The 12790-nt window shown below is 37.7% G+C and overlaps 1 protein-coding gene across 4 annotated transcripts in view; it reads right to left on the bottom strand.

The window, feature by feature from the left end:
• HECW2 (HECT, C2 and WW domain containing E3 ubiquitin protein ligase 2) overlaps positions 1–12790 on the bottom strand; it is a 449127-nt gene that overhangs the window by 182224 nt on the left and 254113 nt on the right. For all 4 annotated transcript variants that reach the window (XM_043994321.1, XM_043994323.1, XM_043994320.1 and 1 more), the window contains exon 3: positions 6487–6594. In XM_043994321.1, coding sequence (XP_043850256.1) covers positions 6487–6594 — 108 coding nt within the window. The remainder of the gene's footprint in view (positions 1–6486; positions 6595–12790) is intronic.

Genomic DNA, 12790 nt, shown 5'->3' with positions numbered 1-12790 from the left:
TCTAAAGTATTAGCACACTGCATGCAAAGCACTGTACTATAGACAAGCGAGAGTGACCCTGTTGTTCTCAAGGAATGCATTCACACACAAATAGGTGGAGAAAAACACATGTAGTAGGTTTGAGCACAAAGCAGGCCCTCAGATCATTGTTGTTTGTCCTTCATTCTCTAAGAGGACTATGACACTGGGGTGATATCATGACTTACTGTGACTTGGATTTAAGTGAGGGAGGGTTGTGCAAGGTCATTAGCCTCACTCTCTGCTCCAGAGCCATCTGGATCCAGTAGCAAGATATAGATCAGGATGACTGGAGATGGCCCTAGATGTGTGAGGCAATTGGGGTTAAGTGACTTGCTCAGGGTGGCACAGCTAGTAAGTGTCTGAGGTAAGATTTGAACTCAAGTCCTAACTTCAGGACCAATCCTCTATCCACTGTGCCATGTAGCTGCCCCAGTTCTTAGATGACAGAAACAAAGGAGATGGCAGTACATCTTTTGTATTATGATTTCCACTTATGAAACCATATATTTTCTGATTTTGAACCATTTCACAGAACAAAGAAATTTTAAAATGGCCAAGCATTAGTTTGTTTCTGAGTTTTTGGTAGCTATGTCTGATGAGGTGGTAGGAGTTGGAGAACTGGCAGACACACCATGGCACCTCCACAAGGGTGGCTTCCTGTCCAATTGCTGCAGGAGCCAGGCTGGGAGAAGGGTCCATAGTCTAGGGTGGAGCATCAGAGGTTTAAAGGGGTGTAATTCTATTCCTATTTTTATTCCTTAGCTACTCAAGAGGCAACTAGGTAGCTCAGTAGACAGAGCACTGAGCCTGGAGTCAGGAAGATCTGAGTTCAAATACAGCCTCAGGTACTAGCTGTAAGTACAAGTCACTTAATCTGTTTGCCTCAATCCACTGGAGAAGGAAATAGCAAACCACCCCGTTATATTTGCCAAGAAAATTCCATATGCGATTACAAAGAGTTGGACAAAGCTGAACAACAATTTCTACTGCTCGGACTCTTGGGAACCCAGTCCCAAGTTATCTGGGCTATCTCCCTGTATATTTCCTGGGCTATCTCCACTGGATTTGAGGAAGTGGTTATCATTGATTTTACCCACCTTTCAAGTACTGCCTCCACCTCCTGTCTCAGGATGCCAAATTCCATTGGTCATTACATTAGCAGTTGGGGCTCAGAAAGCGGTAGGGGAGACAGTACTGGAAATAAATGAAAGGAAATTCCCGAAATCAAAACCCTCTCCAATTCTGAAGTCCATAGCTGGAAGCCAAATGGAATTGGCATTCAGACAATCCCATATAGTATTTGAAAAATACTGTTATCTCTTCTGGCTACATATTTATCCTAATTCTAGTTAGTCCATAAATACTTTATGTCCACTATGTACTGGACACTCTGCTAAGTAATCCAGAACAGAATTGGACTTAGTGCTTGCTCTGAAGGAATTTACAATTTAAAGAGATATGTACACGTAATATGTAATATGGAAAAATTAACCATAAATGTGATCAATTATGTGTCAATCAGCCAACAAGCATTTATTAAGTACTCACTATGTGCCAGGCAATGTGTTAAGTTATGAACTTTAAATTAAAAAAAAATATGGTCTCTGTCCCCAGGGAGCTTACATTATAATGGGGCTTTTCTCTAGATTTCTTGATTTTGTATGGATGCATAGGATGTCTATCCATTACCCCTTGATCTTATCATGACTGGCCTGCCTCCTTGTCTGGTCATTCATCTTTCTCATAAAGTACTTTGTGTCACTTTTCCTGCTTTTCTCTTCACTGGTACTGTGCTGCAGCTTACAAACCCACCATGATCCTCTTCATTCTCCTTTGGGTGACCCAAAATGTTAATTCTCTGGATACTGTAGTATTCTCTCTCTCTTTTTTTTTTTTTGCAGGGCAATGAGTGTTAAGTGACTTGCCCAGGGTCACACTGCTAGTAAGTGTCAAGTGGCTGAGGCCAAATTTAAACTCAGGTCCTCCTGAATCCAGGGCCGGTGCTCTATCCACTGTACCACCCAGCTGGCCCTATAGTATTCTCTTACTTGCAACCACAGAGTATTACTAGAAGTTCAGTGATATTAAAAAATGAGTCTTTGTTTCAGGGAGAAACTTAGGACATTACCATTTCTCAAAGGCAATCCATACTGTTCTCATTTTCATGTTCAATAGTGAATTTGGGTCATTGACCACTTGAATGTCTGTCTACTGCTAGACCAGCTTCACGGTTTCTCCATTTAACTGTGTATCATAATCTGGACAAGAGGCCTGCTTCATCATTTCTTTTTTTTTTCTTATGTAGGCCAAAGTCTTTGGAGTGGTTCCCCCCCCCCCCACTGGAACCAGACCTTTGTTTTCATTGGTACAGGGAACTCCAATTAGGAGACTCTTTGCATCAATTTAGGTCAGCACCTGTTCTGCAGCTTATAGGCCCAGATAGTTGCCTGGGACACTTGAGTGACTTACCCAGAGTTATACAGTAAATATATGTCAGGGATAGGACTTCAACCTAGGTCTCCCTAACATCTAAGTTAGTTCTCTACTTACTATGCTTCAATGTCTCTTCATTTCATTCCTCATTTGACAATGATAATCAAAGGCTTGATTATTAGTTACTTCAGTTGTTGCGTCTTTCAAAGAATCTTATATGATTGTGACATATGTATGGGAAGTATCTACTTAGAGGAGAGCTTCTATTCTTCTGGATCAAATGCTTTTCCATAGTCAACAAACAACAAGCACATGAAATTTTGAATTTTCTATATACTTTACTCAATTGTGACTCTAAAGATGTAGTCTCTTGTGTAACATTGTTTGGGAACATCCACCTATTTCCTTTGTCAAGAATGACTATAATTGTTCACATAATTTTTTTAAAAAGACAAGAAAGTAGATATATAGATTAATAATTATTGCTATTATCTGTCATTTTATAATAACAAGATATATATTTTTCTAAACATTTGAATCCTCTACTTTTTCCAAAATTTTGTGAATTGGTCTGTTGATACACTCAAAATGGCGCTCCCTCCAGCATGGATTTCCCCTGTGTTTGCTTGGCCAAGTCTTTATTTAGAACATTAAGGGCTATGCTGTTTGAATCCAAAGGTATAGAGTTCATTTGTTAATGTAAAGAGTTTACAGTAAACATCTTAACAGCTCTTCTCTGTTTTCATCTAATCATCTTCCTTTCAGTTTTACCCTTAAATGAGTTCATGACAGCTCTTTCAATCCATTCTCTAAGCTCTCTTTAAGCTTGTTTTCCCCTTTCACTGCTTCTCATTATTTCATAACATGAGATTGTTCATTAAATGTCACTATACTCCTTTGTTAGATTTAATCAATATGTTTATATTTTAAATTGGTATTGCCTTTGACAAGAGGAACCCTTTACATCCTTCCACAACTTGAGGTGGACAGAACCCATATGGACCACTTGAGTGCTCACACAGCTTAGATAGACTAAGAGTCATCAACTCTGGAAAGACAAAGACTGACAGGCCTTACTGCCTACCCTTCAACAATGCCTTAGAAAATCTAGTCCTTTTTTCTGACCTACTGATGCAATCTAAGGACTAGTGGGATTTTCCATTGGCCCTACAAATGAACTGTCTTTTAGGTGCTGTCTTCCACAATTAGGGTATAGGATCATTGAAAACAGGGATTGTCTCACTTTTTTTTTTTGGTCTCACTCTTTCTGTTTCTGTTCCCAGCACTTAGCACAGTGATTGGCACAAAATAAGTACTCTATAAATATTTTTATCATTCATTGATTCCTACTTTCCTTCTACTTATTGGCTAAGGTGGTTTCTAAATTCTTTTTATTTGCTCTCATAGCAATTTATTTACATCAGTTAGTAAAATATCTTTAGGAAATAATGTTATTTGTTTTGGAGTCTGTTCTTTTATCCATTAACCAATCTTGGGAGGTCAACTGCTTGTTTAAGAAGGTCAGTTTTTAAAAAGGTCAAAGAGGTTAGATTTGCCTTGATGGATAGATGATCACTTTGTCAAATACGTTAAAATGGGGATTCCGTTTTTGTAAGGTTTGGATTAGCTGGTCACTAAAAACCCTTCAAAGTTTCAGATTTTGTGATTTCTATGGCTTGCATATGTTCTCATTTTTTTCTTTTCTAATTTGATATTGCCATCAATGTTTAATGGCTCTTTCTTTAGTCTTAATCTCTACAGACAGCTGATGCAAAAATGACTACCACTTCAGTAACTAGTCATTTCCTGCCTGTTAAAAGATTGTTGATTTGATTTTTATTTGAAGTTTGCTGTTTTCAGACTCCTAATTCTCTTTGTGGAAAAAAAAAAGTATTCATGATATATCTCAATGAAAAATTTGTGGAGTCTATAATCTTTTGCCTACTCTCATTTATAACTCTTGAATCATGTTTTCCAAAAATGTTTCTTGTCTTCCCCTATGCTCATCAACCCCTACATTGAAGTCACTTAGTATTAATGCATATGTTTATTTAATTTGAAAGGTCTTATTGAGTTCCATGTAAAAAACAATAACTTCCTAACTTCTTAACATTTACAACAGATATTGGTATATAAATCAAAATTATCTTCCTGGTTGTCCTGAAAATTGCTAGCATGAATACCGCAATATGAAATTACTATGGATCTTATGAAATGGTATTTCTTTTTTTTTGTTTTAAGTGCACAATAAAACCAATTTTGCCTGTCCCAGAAGAACCTGCCAATTATTCTTCTATTTAGTAGCAACATTTTTGTCATCCGGTTTCATTTATAAGAAGAATGTCAAGACCAACATGATTCATTAACTCTAGTAATACTTATATCCCCTGTAGCTACAGCTCACATTTAGAGTACCAACAGTTGAGTTCACATTTATTGACAGTCCAAACACTAATTCACCTGCCTTTTCCCCTTTTCTGCCACCATCACTGTAGTGAAAAAGGGAGCTACACAAGATGGAGCACTTTTTGCACTTTATTTTATGTTGCCATAGCCAAGAAATTCATCAAAAAATAGCCAGACTACATGCCTTTTCATACTTAGCTAGGTTGATCCATCGAAAAATAGTATATTTAGCTACATTGGCAGGACCATAATTCAAGACTTTTCTAGGATGGAAGCTGATGGATCTCATGCTCCATTTGCATAGTCTTAAAGAGTCACTGATACAAGATGATGAGGCATTGGGGTAGGACTTTAAGAAGGATTCTGGACATGTTTCCAGTACTAAGAACAGTTCCTGGCATAGAATCGGCTGTTAATAGATGCTTGAATTATTTGTTCATGTCAAAATTATTGTTCCTTACTATCTCTTAAGTACCAACTGCATCATCACAGCTGCTTCCTTCTCTACATCCTCACTCTTGTAGTCCCCCCGCCCATTCCTAAGATAGAAGTGCTTTGATATCTTAAGACAAGGTGGAAAATGAAAATCCAAACTATCTCTTCCATGTCTTCCCTATCTAAAGAATGTCAAATTTAGAAATATGATAGGACTTTCCACAGATGCACAAAAAAAATGCTAGATGACGACTTGTTATGAATGTTATGGAGAAGATTCATCTTCAACTATGGGATTCTCTGATTGAAAAATACTAAAAATAGCAGATACTGAGAGCTATGAGACATAAGTATACCATATTGCAGGTAACAATATAATTACTATACAGTTTTTAGTTATTTACTCTGTAAGTTTCCTGTAGTCAAAGGAATTTGGGGTAGAGTGATAGGAATACTAGACAGGGAAGATGGAGCTTTGGGACAGAAGCCATGAAGATTTTGTTCTAGTCCCACCCCTCCCAATAATTAGATTGTATTAAATATATTACTGTATCTCTCTTTGGCCTTAGGTTGATCATTAACAAAAAGAGTTGATCTAGATAATATTCTTTTTTTTTTAAGTGAGGCAATTGGGGTTAAGTGACTTGCCCAGGGTCACACAGCTAGTGAGTGTTAGGTGTCTGAGACCGGATTTGAACTCAGGTCTTCCTGACTTCAGGGCCAGTGCTCTATCCACTGCGCCACCTAGCTGCCCCGATAATATTCTTTTAACATTGAAATTTCTGTGACCTTAAGTTATAACATAAAACTGAGAGATAATTGCATGTTTCTTAAAAGTTCCATATTATTTAATAGCTAACAATGTTTAAATAATTTTCATAAACATTAAGCATATTTTTTGGGGGGTGAGGCAATTGGGGTTAAGTGACTTGCCCAGGGTCACACAGCTAGTAAGTGTCAAGTGTCTGAGGTCGGATTTGAACTCAGGTCGGATTTGAACTCAGGTCCTCCTGAATCCAGGGCCCGTGCTTTATCCACTGCGACACCTAGCTGCCCCCACATTAAGCATATTTAAATGATACTAAAGAACATTCATCAGAAAATACAGCAAAAATCATCCAGGTCAGCTATAGATTTATTTGTCTTCATAAAACCTAGAAGTCACCTTGCACTGCATCCTCATTTACTTACGTTCCATAAAATAGGGCCCAGGTTCGATTCTCCATACAATTTGTCCTTTTTGTGTCCCAGTCACACCTCGGTTCTTGGAATCCCAAAAGTTGGCTGGAGAATTCTCATCTAGAAGAATCAAAGATAAAGACAAAAAACATCTCTTTAGCTAGAATTGTTTGGCTCTTCTTTTCATATCTGTGTGAAGCAATTTCTGGGGGGTGACAAAGGAAGAAAAAAGAAACAGAGGAAAGAATACTATTATTAGTCATGAGACTGTGTTAAACTGGGTTACTAGAAATATATGCCATATTTTTTTTCAAATGGGCCCCATTAAATTATGAACTCCTTTTGGGCAGGGGCTGTTTCTGCTTTTCTTTATATTTCCAGTACTTTCTATAGTACCTGCCACAGAGTAGGTGCTTAGTAAATGGTTGATGACTTCACTTAATTGCTGGGCACTTTCCCCAGATACTTCACATCAGTACATTCATGTGTCAAGAAGGCATTTTTAAGGATCAGTGGAATAGAATAGGCACAAATTACTCTATAGTAAACGACTATAGTAATCTAGTATATGATAAACCCAAAGGTCCAAACTTTTGGAACTAAAACTCATTATTTCACAAAAACTGCTGGGAAAACTGGAAAACAGTATGGCAGAAACTAGGTACAGACCAACATCTCACACTGTATACTAAAAGAAGGTCAAAATGGGTACAGGATTTACATATAAAGGATGATACCATAAACAAATCAAGAGAGCATGGAATCATTTATCTGTCAGATTTATGAGAAGAGGAAGAATTTAGGACAAAAGAAGATAAAGAGCATTACAAAATATAAAATAAATCATTCTGATTATATAACATTAAAAAGCTTTTGCACAAACAAAACCAATGTCACCAAGATTACAAGGAAAGCATAAAACTGGGAAAGAATTTTTGAAACAAGTTTCTCTGATAAAGGCCTCCTTTCTCAAGTATATAGAAAACTGAGGCAAATTTGTAAAAATACAAGTCATTTCCCAATTGATAAATGGTCAACAGATATGAACAGGCAGTTTTCAGACAAATCGAAGCTATCTATAATCATATGAAAAATGCTCTGGGTCACTATTGATCAGAGAAACACAAATTAAAACAACTCTGAGGTATCACCTCATACCTATCAGAGTGACAAATGTAACAAAAAAGGAAACTATTGGATGTGGGAAAACTGGGATGCTAATCCACTGGTGTTAGAGTTGTGAAAAGATCCAACCATTCTGGAGAACAATTTGGAACTATTCCCAAAGGGCTATAGATTGTATATACCCTTTGATCCAGCAGTACCACTGCTGGGTTTATATCCCAAAGACATCCCCCAAAAGAGAAAAAGACCTATTTGTACAAAAATATTGATAGCAGCTCTTTTTGTGGTACCTAAGAATTGGAAATCAAAGGAATGCTCATCAATTAGGGAATGGCTAAACAAACTCTGGTATATGATGGTTATGGAATATTATTGCGCTATAAAAATGACAAGCAGGATGATTTCAGAAAAGCCTGGAAAGTCTTATATGCACTGATGTATAGTGAAGTGAGCAGAAGCAAGAGAACATTGTGCACAGTGACAGCAATATTGTTTTATGAAAAACTGTGAATGACTTAACTGTTCTCAGTAATACAATGATCCAAGACAATCCCAACAGCCTAATGATGAAACATACTATTTACCTCCAAGGAAAGAACTGATATTGATGGAACACAGACTGAAGCATGCTATTTTTCAATTTCATTTTTCAATTTTATTCAAGTTCTCTTGTACAAAATGACTAATATGGCAATGTTTTACATAATTGCACATGTATAACCCATTGCTTATTGCTTATTGCCTCAGGGAGGGGTAAGGGGAGGGAGGAAAGGAGGTATGAAATTTGGAACTCAAAACTATAAATAAAAATGTTTATTTTTTTTAATTGCAAAATTTTTAATTTCTTCCCTCCCATTCAGTTGTTGGGTTGTTGTTTTTTTGGTGGGGGGACAGTGTAGAAGGTGTCCCTGGATCCTTTTCTCTTATAATGGTACTAAGATTAACTCATAACCCCATAACATTTTAAAATTTACAAAGCATTTCCTCACATCTACCCTCTGAAGCAAGTATTATTGTCCCCATTTTACAGAAGAAGAACCCAAAGATACAAAAAGTTGTGACCTCTCTAAGGTCATACAGGTAATAGGCTAACCACAAATCTAGTAGTCTTTCTTCTATATAAGATAGAAAGGAGAGCCAGTACAAGCGGACACATGGCAACCAAAAACAAAGAAAACCTCCACCAAAGAGCCAAGAGAACAAATTACTTTGGTAGAGAATGGGGCTTGGGGCTAATCTCTTAGTCTGTGAGACCCATTCAGAGAACCATGTGTCCTCTACAGGATACTAGATAGAAGCTACTTTGGGGAAAGCTGCTGGTTTTGTAAAAGTTTCACAGAAACAAGATGCAATTCTACTTCTATGATAAGATATGCAAGCAAGTTAAGGAAAACTGACTACAGCTGATAGGAGAATTGAAAGAGAGCTTCGAGGGGGAGCAGTTAAGTAAGAATAGGCCCAATTGTAGAGGTGGCATTTATATAGGATTTTATAGTTTGACCAGGAAAATACTGAGAGGTAGTGGAGCACAGTGGAAAGACAGTCAACCTTAAAGTCAGGAAGGCTTAGTTAGGTTCAAATCCTGCCTGTGATGAGACATATCCTAGCTGTTTGACCCCAGGTAAGTCACATATCCTCCCAGTTCTCCAGAAAATTGTCTAAGACTCTAAGACACTGAACAGTAGCTGATCTGCATTGGTAGAGGGAGTTTCCTCATCGGACAAAAAAGGTGTGTAAGTATATATGTACACGTGTGTATGTGTACACATGTGTGTGCACATGTGTATGAGTACACACGCATGCATGTGTGGTATTGTATCACGTGTATACATGTGCACTGTGTACATGTGCACACACATGCATGTGCACCCATATAAGTGTGTGTACACATTTATACACACGTGTGTGTCTTCAGAGCAAGCCTGTGATATAAGTAGTACATGTAACATTGTGGACACTCAGCAGTAGCAGAGCCCTTATAATGACGGCATCATAGCTTCAAAGAGAAGGGATCTTAGAAATGTTAACATTTATATAAGTCTTTAATTTTGCAAAGGACTTTATAATATTAACTCATTTGATTCTAACAACAACTTTAGGAGGTAGATGCTATTATTCTCATTTTATAGATGAGGAAAATGAGATAACAGGTGAAATGACTTGCCTAGGGTCACACAGCTAACAAATGCTGAGGGTGGGTTTGAACTCAGGTCTTCTTGATTTCCAGTTCAGTACTATTTACTGCCCTACCTAGCTGCCTCTGAAGTCCTCTTTTTTTTTTTTATAAACAGTGAAACTGAGGCCCAGAGAGGTCAAATAACTTTTCCAACCTTACACAGGTTGTCAATGACAGATGTAAAATTTGAATGCAGGTCCTCTGACTCCAAAGAGGTCGTTTTTTCCTGCTTCCCAGAACATGCAGCTGTGTGGACTTAATTCATTTGACAGCAGCCCCTAGGACTGGGCTAAATTCCTGCTTATTTGTGTAAGGGTCTTAAAGATTCTGTTCCCCAACCTTGGAGAATGTCAATGACAACCTAAGCTTTGTTTTCCTCATCTGTCAAATGGGTATAAGTCTTTTACCCTTCTAACTAGTCCTCATTTTCTTTCCATGACCCCACAATGTCTCTTCAGGTACCAATGAAGGGTTTGGAGCAAGGGTTTGACACAAGAATGCCAGAAGCAAAGCTAAGCATTAAGGCAACAATCATAGATACAACAGAAAGCACCCTCATTCCACACCCCATGTATTTAGCTCTTGCTTTGTTTACATTGAAGTTTATCCCATTATCATCACTAATGAGTTGACAAATACTTATATTCTGATAAAAACTTGTGGGCTCTATGAAACAGACTGTATTCATAATAGATCTAAGAAAAGCTAAAATCACTCAAATAATAAGGTACCTTTGCCATTTGGATTTCATGAATTGTAGGTGCAAAGTTTCTAAAGAAAATAACCAGTTCTAGAGTGTATTGATATTACCTTTTAAAATTCCAAATGGCTGATACATTGACGGGAGAGAGCCCTAGCTCTGGAATCAGAAGACCTGGGATGAAATCTTGCCTCTGATATTTACCAGATATGTGACCTTGAGCAAGTCAGGGAGGCAGGAGGAGACAATAAGAGAGAAGGAGCTGATCAATGAGATGCCACAGTGGGGAACCATAGGCAGCTACAGAGATGGCAGAAGAACACCCAGACAGGCAGGGTAGGTCCAAGTTTATGACAAAGGACATGGCTATGCCACAGGAAATATGGCTTTGAGCAGAAGCTTTTTGTTTCCTCCAGTTTTTCCACCTTTAACTCTTCTGGTCTCTTCTATCAACTCACATACTATATTTTTAGAATAACAAAGGGGCTCCTATAGCAGCTCTGGGAGAACATGTATAAAAAGTTTTATAAAATGTGATGGATATCTGATCAGTCTCCCAGATTCTGGTGAAGGTCATCCAAGGATTATGATTTTTAAAATCACATAGAAATACTTAATAAGATGGAATACACACACACACAGAATAAAGCACAGGATCACTACATTACAAGTCATTGCTATCTAAAAAAGACATGAGAAGTATGGAAATAAATATAACAAAAGATGTTTTTTTCCCCACTCTCCTTTTGCTATTTTTCTTTCATTTTATATTTTGGCTGCTGGGTAGGAGGCAATGTGGTGGAAAAGAGAAGAGAAAGATTTTTTAAAACCTGACAGTTGGATTGAAACTGGCAACCAAGATGATTTGGGGGTTGAAATTTTTCGTTTTCTTTTAACTTCTAGGAAAAAAAAGCCTTATGTTCTGATTTGTGAAAACCCAGGGTCCTCAGTTTTTGCATCTGTAAATTGATCATAGATTTAGAATTAGAAAAGGTCTTAGCCTTAGAAAACATCAAATCCAACCCTTTACCATCCCCAATGTCTCCCTTCCCTGAGCTTCTTATTTCAACTGATGAGGAAACAGTTTTAGGGGGGTTCTATGCCTTGTCAGCATTGTAGGCAATATTTGAATCCAGGTCTTTTCCTAAATGGGATGCCAGCTTCACCCCAACTCTCTCTTTAACATCGATGTTTCTCTCTGTATTTCTACAGGACCCATCATGTATCATCTCAAAAAAGATCACAGGCTACAAAGCTAGGAAGGACCTCACAGATCACCTCATTTAATCCCATTTTACCGAAGAGAAAATCCAGAGAGGCAACTTGCCCCAGATCTCACAAGTAACAGAGTTGGGAATAAAATTCACACATTCTGACTTCAAATCCAGTGCTCTTTACATTATACTATGAAACTATGATGAGGGGAAGGACAGCCACAGGGAGTGAAAGAGGCAGAAGAGGGAAGAAGGCAAAGAACGTGGGGCTAATCAACCATCATGAGTGCTATGCATTTATTCTCTGATAACTAAAAAACTGAGGCAGCTTTGGTATAAGTGAATGGAGAGCTGGCCTCACAGCCAAGACAACTGAGGTTCAAATCCTGCCTCTGACCCTTACTTGGCCATGTGGATCTGGGCAAGTCACTTAACCTCAGTACTCTAAGCAGCTCTCTAAAATTATAGTATAGGCTGCAGAAAAGAGATGTCATCAACCTATCCTGGTAGGAGTCTCCTAATCTGGAGATTCCCTGTTATCAGTGAAATTGCAGGTCTAGTATCTATCCCAAACGTAAATAAAAATATTCCCAGATTCATTTCTCATCATGGTGTGAACTTGGACATAACTTTGGGAAGACAGGGCCAGAAAAACCTGTGCTCTAGTATGGTCTACTACATGGGAAAGCCTTTGCCAATAAGCCTATCAATGGAATACCCATGCATATATACATATACACACACATGAATATGTATTCACACACATGTGCATATGTGCATGTATAGGTATATACATAAATACAAATCTATTTCTAAATGTGTGTATAGCTATAGCTGTGTCTATCTATACCTAATATAAATATAGAGAGACAAACATGACAAAAATTTTGGAGGTGTCAAGGCACCTCTATGAACTAGCTATCAAGTTAAAAAATGTAAGCTTCTCTAGTAAGATGCAAGCTACTTGAAGACTAAGTTTTTGTATTTGTTTCTGTTTCTATCTTATACATCTAATGCCATACTTATACTTGGTTAATACATTGTTTAATTTTGCTGCGCTGTTTTCCCCCCAATTTTCTTTTATCTTTTGCTGTAAGAGAC

The sequence above is a fragment of the Dromiciops gliroides genome, chromosome 3, assembly GCF_019393635.1.
Source record: "Dromiciops gliroides isolate mDroGli1 chromosome 3, mDroGli1.pri, whole genome shotgun sequence".
Taxonomy (NCBI): domain Eukaryota; kingdom Metazoa; phylum Chordata; class Mammalia; order Microbiotheria; family Microbiotheriidae; genus Dromiciops; species Dromiciops gliroides.
The sequence above is the reverse complement of the archived record's forward strand: the minus strand, read 5'-3'. Positions and strand labels throughout refer to the sequence as shown.